Raw genomic sequence first — 22,483 nt, forward strand, 5'->3', positions numbered from 1 at the left:
AATCCTTCTAAAGATTCCACCCTTGTAAATTAAAATAGCTTTAAAGCGGGGTGAGTTGTGCCAGACATGAGTTTCTTGTGCTAGTGATTTATTAATATTATGTAGATACTGAACTTAAAAAGAAATTTAAAAATCAGTTTCACTACCATGACAAAGTTTATTTTCCTCTTATACCTTTCACATTAATTACAACTTCCGGTCACAAATATAAACCGCCAACCAGTGGTTAAACTTAATGGCAAATTTCTGTGAATTGTTAAACCGCTTCAATAAACACACTTAATTAGCAGAAATCCTTAGTTTTTTTTACTAAAAAGTTAAATAAGTCTTATTTTCTCTTTATTTTTTATCAGTAACAGAGTAAATAAAGTAAAAAACTTGAGATATAAACACGATATTATTCTTCTTTAAGGGGCGGATGTGCCGTACTACTACATGCCCTGCCTACTATTTCAAATGTTTAAAAAAAACAGTGAAGTTAGAGACGACGAGCAGCAGTAACGGCGGTGGTTTAGGCGCTTCCCATAATGCACTCCCCGACCATCAGCGGGAAACCAAAATGGCGAACGTGCAAGGGGAAAAAGAGCCGTTTGTTATTTTCTGAAGAAGGGGCAAGCCCAGCAAGTTGTCGGGATACACATTTGAAATAAACTTATCCGCCAGAGGAGCAAGGGGAAACAACGTCCCTCTCATCCAGCTATTTTGTCCCACGACTCAGTTGTAGAAGCGGAGGTGACCGAATGAGGTATTGTTGTCATGTTTTCCTCCGCGTAGGGAGGGGGGTTGTGGGTTCGATGGTCAGCGACCTGGCGGGGTTACTGCTTTGCATTTGGATTGTTCCCTCTAACCGTATGGTCTACATGTTATTTGTTTTATATCTAATAGTAATCATTTCATAAGACAACATAATCTCAAACTGGTCTATATCCCCTCCAGTGACTGTATTAAGTTGTCTGATTATCCGAACAAAGGGACCCCAAAGACCGTCAGACGGAAGCTGTGGGGGAAAACACACACAGTTTTTAATTTGGTTCGATATTTTGCTCCCAAAGAGGGAAAAAAAACTATTCAAGTTAAGATTGGTAAAACTAAAGCGACAACTGTCACACTGCGTTTTGGATGTCAGTTTTTAATAATCTTTGCGTTTTGTTTTCTTTTTGTCGTTGGAAAGCTACTAAAAATTCTCAGCCTGTGAATCTCTGGTTAACTACCAATTAGCACTCTTTCTGATTATAATCACCTGTTGTATGTGCCCAGTGGAGGTGAAATGGCATGCATTTCCCCTCATTGTTTTCTAAGCCACTTTGCTACCACATAATCCCCTTTTGTACATTCACAATCTTATTGTGCACACAGGACTCTCTTTTAATGATAAAAACGCAGATATTGTACAACTAAAAGTTGCAAACAGAAAAATAAAATGACTGTCTTAAAATACTTTTAATAGTTGTGGACTTTTTAGGGTTTCTTTTGCTTACATGTTTACTTGCAATTATGTATGCATAAACAGTTGTTAAATGTAGGCCTCACATAGGCTGCAGAAAATGTTCCCGTTCAGTTCATCAATATTGTAAATGCAAGTCTTATCATTTTGTGCTGCCCCTCCCCCTTTTTTCAGAGACTCAGGGGTTGTGGATCACCTGTCTCTCCATCACAGATCTCACCCCCAGCGGCAGCAGCAGGCTGTGTCCTTGTCACCAAGCAGCCTCTCTGCACGGGAGGAATATGGAGAAGACGACATGTCTGCCAGGTTTAGAGAGGGACAGGACGTGCTGGCCCGGTGGTCGGATGGATTATTCTACTTGGGGACAGTCACAAAGGTTGGTGTGAGGGAGGCTTTGCTTTTAGTACTCAGATTTTCCTTTGGGAGCAGCAGGTTCTTGTATTTAGTCACTTTAGTTTATTTGTAAAGTATCTCACAAAAGTGAATACACACCTCACATTTCTGCAATTATTTAATTATACACACTGAAGAAATGATACTTTGATACAATGTAGTCAGTGTGCAGCTTTTATAATAGTGTAAATTTACTTCCCCCTCAAAATAACTCAACACACAACCATTAATGTCTAACCACTGGCAACAAAAGTGAAAATGTCAAAATTGGACACAAAGTGTCCATATTGTTTGAGGCCACGATTATTTTCCAGCACTGCCTAACCCTCTTGGACATGAAGTTCACCAGAACTTCACAGGTTGCCACTGGAATCCTCTTCCACTCCTCCATGATGACATTACGTAGATGGTGGATGTTGGAGGCTTTTCGCTCCTCCACCTTCAGTTTGAGGATGGCCCACAAATGCTCAATAGGGTTTAGGTCTGGAGACATGCCTGGCCAGTCCATCACCTTTACCTTCAGCTTCTTTAGCAAGGCAGTGGTTGTCTTGGAGGCGTGTTTGGGGTTGTTATCATGTTGGAATATTGCTCTGCGGCCCAGTTTCCGAAGGGAGTGGATCATGCTCTGCTTCAGTATGTCACAGTACATGTTGGTATTCATAGTTCCTTCAATGAACTGTAGCGCTGCAGTGCCAGCAGCACTCATGCAGCCCCAGACCATGATACTCCCACCACTGTAGGCAAGACACACTTGGCTTTGTACTCCTCACCTGGCTGCCGCCACACACGCTTGACACAGTCTGAGTCAAATAAGTTTATCTTGGTCTCATCAGACCACAGGATATGGTTCCAATAATCCATGTCCTTAGTCTGCTTGTCTTCAGCAAAGTGTTTGTGGGTTTTCGTGTGAATCAGCTTCCTTCTGGGACTACTGCCATGGAGATCAATTTGATGCACAGTGTGGCATATGCTCCAGCAAGGCACAGGTCAGCCTGAGCACTTTCATTTTCCAAAAACAACCTCTGGATATGATGCTGAGCATGTCCACTCAGTGTCTTTGGTCTACCATGGTGAGCCGGTTCTGAGTGGAGCCTGTCTTGTTAAACTGCTGAATGGTTGTGGCCACCGTGCTGCAGCTTAGTTTCAGGTGATGGCAGTCTTCTTGTAGCCAAGTCCATCTGTATGTAGATCAATTCTTTTTTCAGATCTTCAGAGAGTTCTTTTCCATGAGGTGCCACATTGAAATTCTAGTGAGAAAAATGCCAAAATTAACACACCTGCTCCCCATTCACAGCTGAGAACGTGTAACGCTAACATGACCCTGGGGAGGCTAATTGGGCCACGTTTATGCTAGGTACACACATAAAGACTATCAGGCTGTTTTTGCCCGGCCAAGGACTGTAAACGCCTAATTATGTTACGTCTTATAAGATTTTCTTATAAAATGATAATTTTGTCTGAGATGTGTTACAAAGCCAACTGGCTCTGAAACAGCTTGTGGCCGTATTAAACGTGTGTGTGGAAAGCTGACTCCTGAGTTGTGACTGTAGATTGTGATGTGGAACAGAATGTAGTCAGAGGGCGAGCTGACTGGGGAGCAATGAAGGATATAAAGTCCGTGTTCATGCTATCTCCAGTCTGTTATTTTTTTCAGTTCTGCATTTTTTGTTAACAATAGTTGTAAAACCACCATCATTCCTCGGTCTTGTATATTCTCTTCCGTCCTGGGTGTTGGTGGTGGTTCTTCGTTTTTCCGGTGATTGCTAGGTTTCTTCTTCGTTTTTGTTAGATCACGTTTGATCACACGGGATTTCTGGCTTGGCGGACTAGATTCTAGATCGGTTGCGGGACAGCATCGTTATGTGTGTTGTTCTGTGCTGAGAATATCGGAGCCACCACACACAGTACGATCTACACTGGTAAATGCCGGATTTTTTATTTCCGTATGAGGTCTCGAACTGTGTACCTAGCCTTAGACATTTTCACTTAGGAGTTTCACTTTTGTTGCCAGTGGTTTAGACATTAACGGCTGTGTGTTATTTTGAGGGGAAAGTAAATTTACGCTATTATAAAAGCTGTACACCGACTACTTTACATTGTATTAAAGTGTCATTTCTTCAGTGTTGCCCCATGAAAAGATAAAATCTCTGCAGAAATGTGAGGTGTTTATTCACTTTTGTGCTAATGTATGATTTCCTTTTGTTCCCATGTTTTCTTTGAAACATGCCTGTGCAGTGTATTTAGGCTTTTAAGAATTTTTTACATCTTTCTTTTTTTTTTTCTTTTTCCACCCAGATAGATCAGGACAAGCAGCGATGCTTTGTGGTTTTTGAGGACAGGTCAAAATCATGGGTTCTTTGGAAAGATATACAAACAGGTGAGTTTCATCTAGTTTCAAGGTTTACATATTTGAGATACAATTTAGAGTTAAACTCGTAATTTTTTGCTTTTGGTAATTTGTAGAGAATAAATATTCACTCATTGTCCTCTTTATCAGATCCACCCTGCTAGTACTGAGTTGGACCCCCTTTTTTCTTCAAAACTGCCCTAATTCTTGGTTAAGATATTGAACAAGGTGTTGCAAACATTCCTCAGAGATTTGCTCCCTACGGACATGACAGCATCACACAGTTGCTGCAGATTTGTCGACCGGACATCTGTCGGGGACTAAGCAGTAAAGCAATAAAAATGGCTTTACTGCAGTTTAACGATACTCAAAAGTGTAATTTCGACAAACAAATCAAACTCAGCTGAGGAAAACTGATCTCACACAATGACACAAGGATAACTTATGTAGTGGTTTGATCAAACAAAATAACACGCAGAGAAAAAAAAATGGCTAACAATAACTTAAAGACTCAAAACTAAACTTGACAGCCCGCCCGCCATTGTGGGGCTTGAGTCATCACAACATCTGTAACTGACTTTACTTTACTTGACTTTACGTAACTTTTCATTCTGTTGGACTTATCTTCCTCCTCTTGTCACTGACAGTTACCCGTCGACTGTATCAGTACAGTAACAGTTCCACAAAGGAAAAGCAGTGGAAGGGGCCCAAAGAAAATGTCTGTTTATTTCTTAAACCATCACAATGAAAATCAGACTTGTTTTTTAAAAATTAAACTTAATTCAGGGGGATCTGAAAATTGTAGCGCATGTTTCTCTGGTCACTGTTTCCAACTAATAGACATGATCTTCATGTATTTACAGTGTCCTTGAAGATTTTCTTGTTAACAAATTTAGAGTGGAAGTCATGAAAGTTTTAAACCTGTAAAACTGCTAGATCTTCAGCACCCCCAAGGCCTGTCGCTTATATTGTCAACAGTTTCTCAGCAGCGGTAGGGTTTAACTCTGTGGGGTAAGTTGGGATTGATAGCTTACCACTGAATAAAGCCTCTTCTCGTCAAACTTTCCACCAATCAGAGCTTAAATTAACTGTATTGTCCAATCAGGAGGAGCCAAAGATGAACGAGAATAGAACAGAATACAGCTTTGTGCCATTGTAGTAGCATCACTCTCAGCAGTCGCACATGTATGTACATGCATAAAGATCAATCAGCCTGTACTAAATGGACAAGACGTAGACAGAGAACTAAAACTATATAAGAACTAAACCTAAAACATATAACTTTGTTTTTTAGCTTTTGTTTTGCTGACCTTGACAGCTTCTGTCCATTTTCAGGGGGTGAAGACGACGAGGATGATGAAGACGATGACATCGTGTGCTCCATTTGTCAGGATGAAATTTCAGAGGAACCCAACGAGATTGTTATTTGTGACAGATGTGGACAAGGTACCATCCTGTGTGATGCTCTTCCTTTTTTTTAAATTGCTAAATGAAAACTATCATATTGCTGGTAAATTTCTAGTCTCTGGTTTGAATGATCTGTCAACATCAAACAAGAACTCTTTCAGTTCTGAATGTTCCTGTGCAGCTAACAGCAGCTGAAGGGTTGAGTGTGAAACGAAGGCTGACATCTATTGATCAGGCATCACAAAGTAGAAGTAGTTACCTATAGTGCAATCATTGCTGCACCCGAGGCCCCTGGATCCATTCATAAATGAAAAGATGTTTGCCTGGAAGACTTTTGGCCACTGACGGCCACTGTCCATTCATAACGGTTTTGGTGTCATTTCTATGCCCATCTATTACCACTAGATGTCAGTAAGTCTTACACACTGTACCGTTAATGTCCATCATAAAGGTTGTACTTGGAGAGCCTGATATCTTCTGAAGTCCAAGTCAGCTTTAATGTGTTGCTTATTCCTCAGGTTACCATCAGCTGTGTCACACCCCCATCATCGATGCTGCCGTCATCGACTCTGATGACAGTTGGCTGTGCTCCGAATGTGAACTAGCTTCTATACATAAGGTACAGCTTTGGCTTTAATTCCAACGATAATTGAGATGCTGCAGATGATTGAAGATAGCTTGAGGAAATCCTGCTTTTTATCTGGGTGCTTACAGAGGGGGAGTACATACAATCAGGGGACATCTGCTAAAAGGTTTTTGCAGCAGGAGCAGCAGCAAATGGATCTTCACCTGTCCTTCCCATACACTCTGGACGAGCTGGTGTGGGACCAGGGCCACAAAACAAACATACAGCAGTGTTACTGCTACTGTGGTGGTCCAGGAGAGTGAGTACATGCTGTGAAGACACTGATTAATTTGTCCCAAAAGTACCACTAAATATCTGGCACAGCTAATCTGTTCCCATCTTTTATTTCTAGCTGGTACCTGAAGATGATGCAGTGTAACAGGTGTCAGCAGTGGTTCCATGAAGCCTGTCTCCATTGCTTACAGATGCCCATGCTCTACGGAGATAGGTACAAACATGTACTACTCCTAATGTTATACATGCTGGACACAAATGTTGTTATTTATGTGAAACACATCAGTCAGGGGTCTTTAGCCCTGGTAGATTCACCCAACACTGGTCTGGATGGAAACAATGAGGCCAAATGATTCTGGTTGACTTTCCAAAGATAAATTTCAGTGGATAAATGAGTATTTACAAAGTATAACGAAATTCTCGTATTGTGATAATATAAGCTAATAGAGTTTCTTGTGGAAGAGGAATGTGGTGTTTTTACTGCTGCTCGGGGCTCTACAGTGTGACCTTTTTTAATCGCACATGTGACCACAAATTTGTTGTGTGCAACAAAAGATTTTTTTCTTGTCCGCACCAGTGTGTGTAACTGTTACTGTGCAATATATCAAATTTTGGCTTCAAACTATCACATAAATGGCTATCGATTTACGTTCTATTTATGCTCTATTTTGTTGTGTGTTCTAACATGCACATTTCTGCTGCTTCTGAAAGTAAATTGGGGCAAATACCGGAAGTTGACCCTCCACCACTGTTGCAAACATTGTTGCCAGCGTAGCGACTTTGTTCCAATATTTAGTGAGTATTCAGACCCCTCTAGCAACAAAAAACTGACTAGCGACCAATGACTTCTTCAGGTGTTATTGGAGACTTAATGTGAAAAGCACATATTGTTCTTAGTCTTCTCAATAAGCAGCAGTGCTGCCATAGGCCCCTCCCCCATCCCAAAGCACGTCAAACTCAGCTTCGAACGGTGTTGTGGTTAAATAAGCAACCCTATGTCATATATTTCTCAGGTCTGTTTTAGACTTTTATCTGCAGATCAGAGCCAATCTAAGACGACACACCCTTTCAGGGAGATAAAAGTCCAAAACAGACCTGAGAAATATGACATGTGTATATATATTGGATTAGTTAATGCTGTTAACACATTGTTTTTGACAATCCTATTTTTTTTATTTCAAAATTGTGTCACCTTGGAAACCTGACCCTGATCCGTTAATGTTTTTAGCACAGATGATGATCAAACAATTAGGAAGCAATTTGTTGTATTTCTCCAGGATGGTGATGGAGTTTACTACCACCACAAATCATTGATTGTGGCATGAAATGAACAATAGGACTGTTACAGTGAATTGTATAACAATTCAAAGCTGCATTTGGACATCAGGACAGTCCAGATAGCAGACGTGAGCTGATGACGTGCCTCTCTTCCCATATAGACTTTAATAAAGCAGCTGATGAGGTGCTTTTTTTGTCTTCAGGTTTTATGTGTTTATCTGTTCAGTTTGCAACGGTGGACCAGAATACCTCCACAGACTGCCTCTCAGCTGGTAAGTGAATCTTAACGTGTGTAAACTGACACACAGATAAAATGTGAGTCTGTGTGAAGTATGTATGCTGTCGGACTTGCATGATTTTTTTTAAAAACACTTTTTGTCGGGATAATTTATCTTGTTATCTTGAGAAAACAAACTTTGTTCTCTCAAGATAACGGATTATTCAAATACAGGGTCTCGAGGAGGGCTGGAGCCGTTCCCAGTCCATCTTAGAACCAACAGAGACCAACATTCAGTCAGACTCGACTCACTCCTAGCGAGAATTTAGACTCAACTCAGCCTCCCATGCTTCCAAAGGTTTTCCCAGAAACTTACTTGTTGTCAAAATATAAGAATTATAAAAATAAGAGAAATTAAGTATGTACATTAATAAACTGTATTGGATTTTTTGTGTCTTGGTGTCTACTGGGAACAGTGCTGGCTCCTTTGAATGTGTCGGTCACTGAAGGTGTGGGGCGGTGGGGATGAGAACACATCGCGAAAACCAGTGTATGTCATCTTGGGGGTTGTTGCTCAATAAGGTTGAGAATCACTGATATAAATAATTACCAACTCTAGAAGTACTAGCTCTAAGTCGGTGATAACTGAAACAGAAACACAAGTTAATGACAGCAGAGTCAGATATTTATACACAGAGAGCAAAGAGGAGCCCAAAGCATCATGGGATGTCCCCCAGCAACCGCTGCTAATTCTTATCAGAGCCCTAGCCACAACATTTTACATCAGCTGGAGGCCCTATGATCCTGAAATGGATTAAACAAGTCTAGAAAATAGATGGAATTGCAGATTAACAGATGTTTGTTAAAACTGTAGATGTTGCTAATTTCCTTTATTGTGGTGAAACAACTCAAACTGACATTTTATTGGTTTCAAATCAATCTAAAAAAAAAAGGATGAATAAAATAAAAATAAAGAATCCAAAGTTAAATGGAGCACAAAAGTTTAGCAAAGTGCTGCTAACTACATTAAACCAGATTTTACTAGAATTAGCAGTTAGCGCTACCATTAAACAAAGAGGTGCCTGGTCAATTTAACCTCTTTTAGCTTGCCTTGAGGATAGTAAAGCATGGATGGCTTTAAACTTTTTAAACTTTATTGGAAATAAAACAGAAGTAATGGTGTTTGGACCTTGTGGCTCAGCTGAGACGACTCCTGCTGAGCTGGGTCCCCTAGCCTTGTATGTTAGACCCACAGCTGGAATCTTGGAATGGACAGTCAAATTAAAGCCACAGTCAAACTGAGCTTGTATCATTTAAGGAAACTGGCAAAGGTAAAACCTTTTTCTTTTAGGCAGCAGCTAGAGATAGTAATCCGTGCCTTTATATTATAACAGCTGGGTTACTGTAATTCCCTCTAGATTGAAGTAAGTCAGTCCTCACTCACGTCTGCAGCTTGTTTAGAACGCTGCTGCACGACTTTTAACAGCAACCTGATAAACAACTCAAAACCCCTGTTCTGGCTCCACTCCACTGGCTGCCTATGCACTTTGGAGTCCATTTTAAAATTCTAATGTTTGTTTTTAAAGTTTAAAATGGTCTTGTTCCACCTTATTTTTCTGAGCTGCTCCACTGCTATACTCCTACCTGGTCCCTCAGGGCAGATGATCAGCTGCTCCTGGTTGTCCCCAGCTCTGAACAGCTCAGAGGGGACGGGCCTTCTCAGTCTGTGCACCTAATTTATGGAACAACTTACCTTTGCCCATTCACGAGGCTCCCTCACTGTCCATTTTAAAAATAAAAAAAACCCTTAAAACTGGCTATCACTCTATGATCTTCAACCCAACATGATATTTGATCATATTTGGTTTTTTAATTAATTTTATTTAGTTTTTATTGTCTGGTTAATATTTTTTTCTACCACTTCTGTTATATTTTCTTCATATTAACTGTTTTAAATTGTTTTATGCTATTATTTTTATGCTTTTATTGTACGTGTATTTGATGTTCAGCACTTTAGCTGTCCTGCAGGTTTTCAATGTGAGCCTGCTTCAACACACCTGACTCAAATTAAATGGATAAAACAGCCTATGAAGTTCTGCACAGTGACTAAGTAATTTGAGTCAGGTGTGCTGGAGCAGGGAAATACTGAAAACCTGCAAGATTGTAGCCCTCAAGAACCGGAGCTGGACACCCCAGGTTTAAGTCTTATCTGGCTGACGGGTCCTGTGTCAACATTTTAACAATGCGCGTTTCCCTCTGTGTGCACGTTCACTCACGCTCACACACACACTGAGCTGGCTGAACCACACACACAGCAGTTACACATCCCATAACACACAGATGTATCATGACGCAGCGTAGACGAAGGGGTTTGGTGGAAGCGGTGAAACAATATATGGACATATTTTAACTATAATCTATCATTTCACTGGCAGACCAGTGTGTTCCTCATCCTTTGCTCATATTTTGGGCATGTGTATGTTCAGGGTGGAGAATTGCACTTCAGAAAATTCTCAGAAATAAAGCCACAGTTACCAAAGTCAGGATGTTGTTGCTCTTTGCTTTTTAGGAGTAATTGATAACAGTATTTGCTGTTGGCTGGGAAACCTTCTAAGTTTAAAACCATTCCTTTTAATTTTGTAATTATTGATGAAAATAACAAAACAAGAAGCTCACAATATGTTGAACTTATAGATCAGCTATTTTCTTGTGTGACATTTTTGTTTGATGAAGTAGGGCATCAATTCATGAAAAAAGCTGAAATATAGAAATAAAAGGTTTCTGCCCAACAACAGTTAGTATAACACGGCAGCATTTCATCCCTGTTGATGGGGAAGTCTCGGCTAAAGCTTTCAGTCTGGTAAAGGATCTGGTTATTATGTAAAAGCATTAAGGTTAACTTGTTTTATGAATTGCAATACTTGTTATAGCCTGTCAACATTGATTCCACTTTTTAATATGTATTATTGACCTAAATTAATTTGTTAAAAACTAATACTTTTCATTTGACTAAAACTAGGCTAAAACTAAAACAAATTTAGACATGACTAAAACTAATAAGCATTTTCATCATGATGACTAAAACTAAAACTGAGGTGCCTGCCAAAAACAACACTGACAGTCACACAAATGCATTTAATGAGTGCTGAGAAGTAAATTAGACTAAAATCTTTGTAAATCAAGATAAACTTTTCGGTTACTTGAATCAAAATTCCGGTGCTCACTTGTTGAGGAGAAACTTTGCCAGCTCAGACTTCTCCACCTTTCAAAAGATTCTCCAATATTGATCCTCATTTTATTCTGTTTTTGGTCGTTTGCTTTTTTAACAGGATGCCGAGGTTTTTTAGGTTTTTCTGAAACTTTTTCTGGTCCACTTCTTTTATTAGCTTCCATACCTGCACGTTGCTGCTCTTTTTGCTGAGATAAAATAAGAAATGCTGCATTGTTTGGCAACCATGGAGAGTTGCATATGATTGGTTAAAGAACCAGGAAGTAGTTAAGTGCTACACAATGCACCCAAGTTATTCTGTCACGGAACTCTTATTTTGAAAGAAAAAAAACTTGACAAAGACATTGTTGATGTCTGAGACAAATTGTTTATAGGGAAGTTTCCTTTTATCCCTCGCAGCAAATGAGAACATTTTAAATTATTTTTACAGAAAAAATCCTAATTATTTAGCCTTTAATTTCTAGGACCACTGTCTTTTTCCTTGTATTCATTGCCTCTGGGTTCCAACCTTAGAAAAACATGGAATTACATTCCACTGCTATCAGATTTACCTGCAACTAAAGAGGAAGGACAGCTTTTAAATTAAAGCATTGGATTGTTTGAAGGACATCTAAGCTTGGTTGGCCCTAAACTTTTTACATTTTAATGAAAGGAAAACAGAGGCGACTGCGCATAGTCTAAGTGGCCCCAGCGAGTCCACTTCTGGTAATGGTCAGTTTAAAATGTACTGTCAGGGGTCCCAAATCAACAATCTCAGTTTTAAGTTGGACAGCCAAATTAGAGCTGTTAAGTCCTGATTTTAATCACTTAAGGCAGTAGGCAAAAGTTAAATCTTTTCCTTCCGGGCAGAACTTTGAAACAGTGGTCCATGCTTTTAGTTTATCCCATCGTGACTCAATCCTTCGTCTCCTGTCTGCAGCTGGTTCAGAACGCCGCTGCACAACTTTTAATTGGAATTCGCAAAAGAGAGCTCATCACCCTGTCCTGGCTTCACTCCACTGTGCCTGTATATTTTAGAGTTATTTTTACCTTCTTATGTTTGTTTTAAAATGTTTAAATGGCCCTGCCTTACCTCTCCAAACTTCTTCATCCCTACGGTCCTTCCCGGTGCCTCGGGTCAGCTGACCAGCTGCTCCTACAGCTACTGAGGTCCAGGAGGAAGCTCAGAGGCCACAGGGCTTTCTCTGTTTCTGCTTCCCAACTGTGAAAAAGCCTGCCCTCGCACATTAGGGAGACCTCTTCCCTGTCCAGCTTTAAAACTTATCTTAAACCCCATTTTTATTTTTTGGCTTTCAACTTCAGCAAGGCTTAGTTTCTTTATTAGGGTCCGAGCCATACGAAGTATGGAAGGACCCTGTTGTTGTTGAAATGTTTATTTTTCTAAGGACTTTGAGAGCAAATATGACCCCCTAAACACCCATGAAAAGTTGTGAAATTTGGCACACACATCAAGCCCGGTGAAAATTTCGAAATTCTAAGGTCCACATAGACTTCAATTAAAAGATGGCTCAACAGCGCCACAGAAACACAAAAAAAACCAATACAAAAAAAAAAAGTTACCGTGGCAAAAAAATCCTTCTCGCCATGAAACACGGTTTGCTCATATCTCCATAGAAATACATGGGATCTGCACCGAAGTTGACAGTATTCATACTTGTTGGGCCCTTAACACATGACAACACCTGTTGCCATGGCAACATGGCATGTTAGCTAGCATATTAGCATGCTAGCAAAAAATGCTAACTAGGTATATCAACATTTCAGATTCTCAGCTAGACCTTTCACCACATTACATAGCATCTTAGCAGGTTAGCTAACATGCTATGAAAAGGTGTATGAGACGTTGCGTGGCCACGAGGCTCGAACCTGATGGATGCCGCTTGCGGCTTTAATTTGATCTTATGTTTTCATTTGTCTTGTGTTGAATTGTAGTTGTTCTTCTGTCTTTTTTTTATACATATATTGAATGTTTTATCTGTTTTATGTGTTTTATAGTTAGTGTTTAGTCTTCATTCATGTGCAGCACTTTGTTTCAGCTGTGGTTATTTGTAAAGTGTTTCATAAATAAAGTTGGTCTGGAACAACTAGATGAGGTTTGAAGGTGGATCTGTGAGGTTTTAGGTTCTGAGAGCTACAACCTCTGTTTTGTCCAAGTCATCCAGGTTTTTAAATCATACTAATAATAAAGTTTCAACAAAAATATTTCAGGAAGGACGTCACCCACCTCAGCCTGTACAACTTGAGTGTGATTCACAAGAAGAAGTATTTTGACTCAGAGATGGATTTAATGGCTTACATTAATGAGAACTGGGAGCTGCTGCAGCTTGGAGAGGTGAGACTCTTCCCTATTGCTGTAACATTAATTGTGCCGTAAATGACATTTTATTTAGTGTTGGTGACTCCCAGGAAAACATCACTTTCTTCTCCTGCTGTTTTAATTGGGTTAAAATAATAAATCCCTCTCCGTAGATGAATATTGCCGCCAAGTGATGTTGGTTTTCCAATTGATCAGCTCTGTTCCTGTGTCCATAGCTCGCCAACACATCAAGATCTGAACGATATGAACATGTTCTAGAGGCCTTAAACAACAATAGCTGCTTGTAAGTTGATCCATCACTTGTAATGCTCACAACCTCCGTTCTCCCATCATTCCCAGGATTTGCACTCTTTCTACTTTTGGGCCTCACTCATTCTTTTCTTCTTTTATCTCTTCAGGTTCATGTCTGGGAAGGAAGTGAAGAAAAAGAAGCATTTGTTTGGCCTAAGGATCCGTTTCCCTCCTGCTGCCCCCAACTGCGACGAGTCAACCAACAGAGTGATGGAGAGGGCTTCGCATGAGATCACCATCAAGGGATGCAAGTCCACTAAAGCCATGTCTGGCATAAGGTAAGATATATCTGGTATTCTGAATTTCTGTAAGTTACTATCCTTCACAGACATTACAACACTGTCCCATAATTATCAGATGTCTTCAGATGGCTTTGGCCAGGGATAACTGGTGAATTGCTGCCTTTAGTAACCACAATGCAACTACGCTGGAAGATTTTTCACATGCCGTCTTGGTTTACATTCCTCCCTTAATCATCCACCCTTCCCACCAGCTCATTTTTTATTCTAATTTCCAAATGTTAACTTGAGTTGTTTTAAAACCTAATCAAACACGAATGAAGGAAGTTTTCATTCTCTCACCTCCTTTCATAACACATGACTGTTAAACTTATTTATTCCACATCGTCATCGCTTGGAAACCATTTTAAATGTTATTTTTCTCTATAAATTCCAGTGCTCTAAACAACGGCACAGAGGAGAAGAAGAAGAAGAAGAAGAAGAAAAAAAAGAAAAAGAGGAAGCAGGGAGTGCGTTCTCTGGAGTCTCTGGCTAAACCACAACGCTCCTCTCAGCTCTTGTCCCAGGTGTGTGTGCGCGCTTTTCTTTGTGTGTTTGCTTTAACAGGTGTGAGTTGGGTGCAACCACTTTGTTTTGAGATGTTATTGTAACTGTGTGCATGAACGGTCATGTTCGTGGAACAGTTAAACATTTACGTTCTAATTGTTTTAACTTTGCTCTGGCAGGAAACAAGAAAAGCCCTCTCACTGGAGCCTCGTGCATTGGAACATTTCAACTCCATCAAGTAAGTGAGCAGCTGCAGGATGTCTTCATGTGTGTTTAACAGGAACTTTACTGGCTTCCACATGTCGGCTCATTGACTATAGGCTGGATAGATGAGTATTATAGGAGTAAAATAGTGTCATTAGTTAACCCTCGTCTCCTCCTCAAATTTACAAATTTGAATTGATTTTAAGATTTTTACTTTTAAGCCTTTGTGGCCTTTTGCCTTATCAGACCTTTTACAAAGTTATGAGCCTGTTAGAAATTTGAGATCCTCAGGCAGCGGACTTTTAGTTATCCAAGAGACTCTATTGAAGACCAGAGGTGCAGGGCTCCGTGCTAGATGTCTGGCGTGTGGAGGTTTTGTGGCAAAAAACAAAAAGGAGGCAATTTTTATAACTTGATGTGTGCGCTAATGTCACGTTGAGTTAATCTACCAATGGTATAAGAGCTGCTTGGCTCTCAAATGCTTTACTAACCAATCAAAGTTGAGCGGGGCCTTGGAAAAGGTGTGGTTGAGATCCAGCTGCAGCTTAGATCTACGCTATGATACGTACTCTACGATAGAGCAGAGCTGTTGCTGTAAACGTGGGGTGGAGGGTTTGCTTGTGGAGCCTGGTATTACGTCTTATTTATGCCACATGTTTTCAGACACATGCTCTCTGTCTCCTGCTGGGAGTGTGCGCACATGCATTAGTGTGTACACCTGTCGGCACATCAGGGCGAAGGAGAGTTATGAGCGCACAACTATGTAGAGTCTGAAATGACATGCAGGCATTTAAATGAGGTAAATAACATCAGGCCGTTTAGTTTCTCAGCTCTGTCTGAGTGTGGATGGTCTGACGTTGATAAAATTAGCTTCTCGTGTGTGATATACAAAAAGGGTGAATCCACATTAGACCAGGTCCTACTGAAAAACTACCACTTAGGATGTTCCAATCTGGACTGAATTATTCTACAGAGCATGAAGATTCATTAACACAGTTTAGTTTATAATTGTAAAACCTATTTGTGAAAATGCAAAAAAGGGGTAGTCAACGATATTTACATTCAAAATGCGGCTCTGCTGCATGCATATCTGATCACACACATTCTCAACCTGTAGTCTGCCAACCACCAGGGGGCGAAAGCAAGGCCAAAGCTGCATTAAGCTTACAAACATACAAAGCTGCTGCTGGATGATCCTGCGCTGGCTTACCGGCAGATATTAATGTTTATTAATGAAGAGTGTGGACATGAATATTTTAAAAAGTTAAAAGTGTTGTGACATGTTGCAGACTCCTAATTAAAAAAAAAACATTACATTTAATAAAATTAAACTTAAAAAACAAAGAAAATATTGACTGAAGAATAAAATTTTATAATTTTTTTTGCTGTTCTAAACATTTTTAGGTTGTCTTTTCTTCAATTTTGGCCTTTCTCATGACATCCGTCTCCACGATAGCTAACGATATATGCTAGTGATGGGATGTTCGGCTTTTTTCAGAGAGCCGGCTCTTAATTTAGCGTCTTTTGTAGCCCCATATTTTACATTAACTTCTCAAAAATGAACCGTAAATGTATTTGTTGCATTATTTATCATCTATTCTAATTTAAAGTTTAATTTTTCACAAAAAAAATTGTTGCCACATAGTTTGTTTATAATTGGTGCAATACAAATACATGTTTTTCCAAACACGGTGAATAATCATGATTAATAATTATGACAATATTGATCAAAATAATCGTGATTATTATTTTGGTCATAATCGTGCAGCCATAGTTGGCATGCAGAGCACATGTCCCAGCGTTTAAAACTCTTATTGGATAGTCTTTCCTGATTTCACACTGCTCATTGTTAGTGAATCGATTTTCTACAATTTTATTTCTTTTGTTGTTGGTTTTTTTTAGTTATTTTATTGGATTTTAATGCTGCTGTGTGAAGCACGTTCTAACGTTTGTTTAGAAAAGCGCTATATAAATAAAGTTTTTGAACAGTTTTGATGTGTAACCTGCACACAGGCTCAGTGAACAGGATGTAAAATCAGCTGTGCTGCATCATGCTCTGGAGCTGGAACAGGTAACCTATCCATATATGACACATGATGACAAAATAGTTTAAACATCATGTGGCAGCTACACTGAGCTATGAGTTCACATCGCATTTTCAAACTTTATCACGGACTAAGTTTCCATAAATGGCTTAAATGCTGACGCTAAACACTTAAGACAGTTAAACCTTTTAGCGTCCTGACGAAGGCTGTTTCATTCATTGGAGTCTGAAAATATTCTGCTGATAAAGAATCAGATAAAAAAATATAGATTTCATAGCAGTTTTTTGTATGTGGACATTTTTGTAAACAATGGTCACCCAAGGGTGTAAAATATGAGAGAAAAAAGACATTGGATAAAAAAAATAACTAAAAAGAGTTCCTGCAAAAATGAATTCTACTAAACTGTAACGCTGTAAACTGTAATGTACTCAAAGAGGGGAGCGCTAACATGAGGTTCCAGTCTACAGCCACCACGGGCAGCAGGTAAAGGATGAAAGAAGTCAGTGTAGTTGTAGCTGACTGTGTTTGGTTTTATTGACACGCTCATAACAAAAGGAGCTGACTGAGGAAGGACAAACGTTCAGCATGCTCTTGGCCATACTGCACTGCACCTTCTAGAAGGTGGATTGTCATTGGCTACCCAAAATACACAAGGGCCAATCATATAGCCCAATACTCAAGTGTAACAGGTCTTAAAGGGGCACACTCGTCTATCTAGGACATTTTCAGCAAGGAGAATGGTTACTGGTAAACAGTTTATTTAAAGTACCAGGTTTTCTGGATGATAATGAGAGGGTGTAGCCACAGTAGTTCCCTGCTTTTTGTTTTTATGAGTTAAATCCAAAAGGTTTTTTTCTTTTCTACACTGCTGCTCTTCTCCATAAACGACTTTTATTTGTCGTGCTATCTAAAGCGATTTATTTTAAATCATTACTGGATGTTGAACATTGAAAATTCTTGCAGATTAAATCCTGGTCAGTGCTGCATTACAGAAAGGCTACAACTAATACTTGTTCATTTCTTTCCTGAGCATTTCTTTTGGTTTCTAAGCTCAGGTTTTCTTTCCCTTTCCCACACCAGAAGTGACAGATCGCTGGTGTTACCACGAACTTCAGACGTGGAATCCATCGGAACCATCAGCACCTCAGAAACTACCTCAACTAGCATTTCAAGACAGTCCAGGTGATGCTTTCTGTGAAAGAAGCTGTACGTCAGCATGTCGACATCAATGCAACAAGTTATTATATATTTTTATTGCACCTCAAAGGGACTGAACATTTTTTGCAGTGATGGTAAAAGGTGGTGTTTTTTAATAAACTTAGCTGCTTAAAAAACTAATGCATTAGAATCAATTATTGACAATAATATAACAAAAACACGAGAAATATCCAGTTTGGAACCGGTATCTGAGAAATATTTAACGTTTTTTATATAATATTAGGGCTGAGTACGTTAACGCGTTAATGCAATGATTAATTCACGGCGTTAATTTTTTTTGATCGCACATTACGTGTTTGTTTTTTTTTGCTGGCTGCTGGCTTTGACCACAGAAACATGGTGTCCATGTCTCTCTTCCCTGCTGCAGCGCTGCGTCTGATGTAATCAGGAGAGAGCGGGTTTATTAAAATGAGAGACGTTTTCTGTCTGGAACTTAAGAAGAACCGACATTTCTCTTTGTCTAAACCCATGCAGAAGGCAGAACATTGTGAGTTTTGGACGGGAAACTTCTCCCAAAACACAATGAGAAACTTTTTATTTATATTTTTTTTAATAAATGAAGCAAAGGTAAGACATACTTTCTGACTTTTACAAACGTAAAGCATCCATCGGGTCTTCTTCTGCCTCTGGTTCGGTGAATCTTGGTCATATCGAGATGAAACTTCCAGCTGTGGAATCAGTGAGATGTGAGCTTTCAGTAGAGGAGTCGTTTGTTCGTGTTCATGGGGAGACACCATCTGTGTTTACATGTTTTTCGGACTTTGGTTACATGGTTTTTGAATTGTTTGTTGTCTTAACTGTGTTTGTTGGTGATAGAAATGGTTTTGCTGAGCTGGTAGCTGAGATTCTGGACTTTCTGTGGATACCACACATGTTTATAGTTACATCTTCAGACCTGACGCTACACCCGGAACGAGATGTTAACCCTTAACTCCTGGTAGCGGAGGCTGCAGGTGAATCCAATACAGTCAAGCTAAGAATGCAAATTTAGAGAATTTATAGGGCAGAAATCTGGATAATGAAACACTGAAGGTGCATGGATGGAAGTTATTGTGCATATAGTGAATATTTCTCTCTCCTCACCATCTAGAAGCTGTGAGATTCTAATCCTGCTTTCTGTCTGTTCACCTGATGCTGATATTCATCACATATTGTTCCTTCTGTGTTTAGAAGGAAACAGCTTCACAGCTTTAAATTCATCCTGCTGATTTTTTTTTACCTTTTAGTTAGTAAATCCTGAACAATTCATCCTTCTTTCTCATAAATATGTGATTTTATAAATATATATGACGAAAAATTTGAAAATTGCTGCTAAACCTGTTTATGTGTTTAGTGCAGGGGTCTGCAGCCTTTCCAATCCAAAGAGCCATTTTTCCCTCAGCCAGCTAAATAAAACTCCTTTAGAGACGCAGATGTTACGAGACTTTTCAAAAAGGCAACTTAATATATAAAAACATAAAACCTTTATAAAAAGAAGATAAACAGACTTTCTTCTAAGGGATGTAGATATTTGTGGAAAATAATGTAAAAGAAAAAGTCCCTGGTTTCCAACCTAAAGACAGATGTAAAAAAAATATTTTTGCGTGTAACAATATAATTAATTGCGATTAATCGCAATTACAAATTTTAATAGTTGCCCAGCTCTAATATTTAATATATTCATATTTGTAAAAGTGCATTAAAGGTTAAAATATTCACAAACTACATGGAAATTTAAATGTAAACATTTTTTTGCAATGACTGTAAAAGGTGGCTATTATTATTATTTTGTTGTTGTTATTGTTATTATTATTATTATTATTATTATTATTATTATTATTATTATTATTATTAACCATAGTGACCAAATGCAATGTTGTTTTTGCTGAGAGAATTAAAGAGTTTTCTTCTTTCCTACCAGCTTCTGTAGTCCCAGCAAGATGCAAACATCAGCCTGCAACATGCCTGCTTCTGCTCCACCTTTGAAAAGAAAACGCGGACGGCCACGACGTGCCCTGCAGCCCCCCAACCCAGAGGTCCCCCCTCCCAGCCTTCCAGACATAAACCCCTCAGCCACAGAGATGCTAAGCGCCCTCCCAGGACTTCACTCGTCAGACATAGTTCACGGCATGGACCCCAGCACTCAGCTCTCGCATCTCAAGAACTCTATCAGCAATTATTTTGGAGCAGCGGGGCGTCTGACTTGCGGCGAAAAGTACAAAGTCTTGGCCCGGCGGGTCACCCTCGATGGCAAGGTGCAGTTTTTGGTGGAGTGGGAAGGAGTCACTGCCTCATAGGCCTGTGTGTCTGCATCACCACTTCAGACTTAACCAGTACTGTGCTGGTGACCTGTATTTAGAGCATTGACTGATTTACATGCCTTGTTTAGTTTAGACGAGCCATTTTTGCCTGTTAAGCTTTCTGTAAAGCCTGTTGGTTCAGTGTGGTCCATTTTGTCAGATATATAATTAAGACAGTGAATGATGCAGGGGAGGCGGTGTCATTGAACCACACCAGTATTTGTTATTGTGGTTTACAGAAACCGCAGCTTATTTAGGTGTAAATAATTGATCTGCTGGCTGAACCTTTAGGCTTTTGAAAATGTTATTGTGCTTTATTTTTAATCCAGTGATGCGCTTTTTTGTTGTTTTTCTCCCTGACCACATGTGATTGGTCAGGTAATGAATGATGAATCTTCCAGGATAAGAGAAAGTGGGGAAGTTTCTTAAAAATGCAGCTTATCAAAACAGTGGAGAGGTAAATATTTTTTTCTCTTTCTTACAGAATGTGATGAATAAAAATGTCCTTTTACACCCATGTCCCCTCTCTCTCTTATCCCAGCTACGAGTACCTCTTGTTGCCTTTGGAAGGCGCAGCCTTCGGCTCTGTTTTAGAAAACGTGCTTGTATTTGAGCATCAGGCCAGGAGCTCAAAACAAGAGGTGTGCTGCTGCAGATGTTTATTTTATATAAAACTATACTACATTTATTATTATCCCTTTTATTCTTTGTTCTTTGTTCTTTCTGGATGTACTTGCACATATCAAGTTCTGTTTATTAGGCCAACGTGTACTTTTTAAACCAATTATTAAAGCTTAGCCAAGGCAGCATTTCTAATCTATGGTAAATTTGTTTTTATTTACTCCCAGGAATTTAGTTTCTTTTATGCATTCTGATTTGAAACTGATTAAAAACTTAAATCATAGTTTCATAGTTAAAGAAGTGCAAAGGATGAATGTTAAAGTCCCAGTTATGTCGTTGTTTGCTGCTGCATATGCAACTCAGTGTGGGACTGAACAGTTGTGTAATTGGAAAACTTTAGCATTGCTGTTACAATGCTTCTGTGTTAAGTTGCTTTGGGTGACAGGCACCAAAAAAAAAAATTAAAAGGTTTCTTTTTTACAGCAAGTTCACCTTTTGTCGTACTCAGGATATATCCCAAAACTTCGCTGCATTGTGGACTGGGACAAGGTCGTTCAGTTAATGTTGTGCAGTGTTTTAATATCAGATTCTCTATTTGCCATGGTTTTGTACCACATTATATTTTTTATTAAGCTAAATTTCTCCATTTTGCTGTCAGAAAACAACCACTGGAAAAGTTCAGATGCTGTATGTTATGGCGACCGGTAAATATTCAGTTTGTGTGGTTATCTCTTTTTGGAGATGTTTATGCCTTTTTGTCAAGTTGAACAGATGTTTTTGATACATGCTTGTCTTCGTTGTAGGGATATAGTGTGTGCTTTTTGAAGCTTCTCCATGTTCAGCTTCTCAGTCTACATGTTGCTACCACCGGCCTCCAAATGGCCTCTGTAGCCAAAGAACTTACGTAACATTTTCTTTGTCTTTTGAGATTCTTCTTGATACATTTTTATACATTATATAGGTTGACGTGTTACTTGTGAACCTGTTTTTGTTAAAGTATGAATAAAAGTTGATAATTTGAGCCGTTTTATGTTGGTTTATTACCACACGGGTAAACTTGTCTTCTGTCTACAGATCACTGCACATAGCTCTGTTCTTTTTCTTCTTTTGCAAGAAGCTATAAAGTTGAACAAATTACATTAAGAGAGATGCAAATTATAACGGCTATAACATTTTACATATACACACACTTCAATCACATGGCAGCAACTCAAAATTTATTCATGTGGACATGGTGAATATGGTTTGTTGAAGCTGAAACAGTATCAGCATGAGAAAGATGGGATTTAAGTGACTTTAAATGTGGCATGGTTGTTCTGAGTGTTTCAGAAGCTGCTGATCTACTGGGATTTTCACACACCACCATCTCTAGGGTTTCCAGAGAATGGACTTAAGAAGAGAAATTATCCAGTGAGCAGCAGTTGTCTGGACCAGAATGTCTTGTTGATGTCAGAGGAGAATGGGCAGACTGGTTGGAGATGATAGAAAGACAATAAGAAGTCAAATAAGCACTGGTTCCTACCAAGGTCTGCAGAATATAATCTCTGAA

At 39.3% G+C, this 22,483-nt stretch overlaps 1 protein-coding gene across 3 annotated transcripts; it reads left to right on the plus strand.

The window, feature by feature from the left end:
* The first annotated feature begins 494 nt into the window (after positions 1-494).
* Positions 495-21,955, plus strand: mtf2 (metal response element binding transcription factor 2). 3 transcript variants are annotated; one of them, XR_006011285.1, is made up of 16 exons: positions 495-745; positions 1,619-1,820; positions 4,133-4,214; positions 5,520-5,630; positions 6,110-6,210; positions 6,306-6,475; positions 6,569-6,664; positions 7,932-8,000; positions 13,383-13,506; positions 13,707-13,774; positions 13,890-14,060; positions 14,458-14,587; positions 14,747-14,805; positions 17,897-17,998; positions 19,935-20,770; positions 20,855-21,955. XR_006011285.1 is itself a non-coding variant. In XM_041992494.1 (15 exons), the coding sequence occupies exons 1-15, from the start codon at positions 741-743 to the stop codon at positions 20,308-20,310; spliced, it is 1,866 nt and encodes a 621-aa protein (XP_041848428.1). In that variant the 5' UTR covers positions 495-740; the 3' UTR covers positions 20,311-21,955. The 3 variants fall into 3 exon arrangements, 2 of the variants coding, with proteins under 2 accessions (XP_041848428.1, XP_041848429.1); XM_041992494.1 differs by having other exon boundaries at positions 19,935-21,955; XM_041992495.1 differs by having other exon boundaries at positions 1,658-1,820; positions 19,935-21,955.
* The last annotated feature ends 528 nt before the right edge of the window (positions 21,956-22,483 follow it).

The sequence above is a fragment of the Melanotaenia boesemani genome, chromosome 8 (assembly GCF_017639745.1).
Source record: "Melanotaenia boesemani isolate fMelBoe1 chromosome 8, fMelBoe1.pri, whole genome shotgun sequence".
In the NCBI taxonomy this organism is placed as follows: Eukaryota; Metazoa; Chordata; class Actinopteri; order Atheriniformes; family Melanotaeniidae; genus Melanotaenia; species Melanotaenia boesemani.

What these genes read in the sequence shown, in the direction of transcription:
- mtf2 (XM_041992494.1), top strand. An exon ending in TTAAACAACAATAGCTGCTT is followed by an intron (nt 13,775 to 13,889) that starts GTAAGTTGATCC and finishes TTATCTCTTCAG; the next exon opens with GTTCATGTCTGGGAAGGAAG. An exon ending in AGCATTTCAAGACAGTCCAG is followed by an intron (nt 17,999 to 19,934) that starts GTGATGCTTTCT and finishes CTTTCCTACCAG; the next exon opens with CTTCTGTAGTCCCAGCAAGA.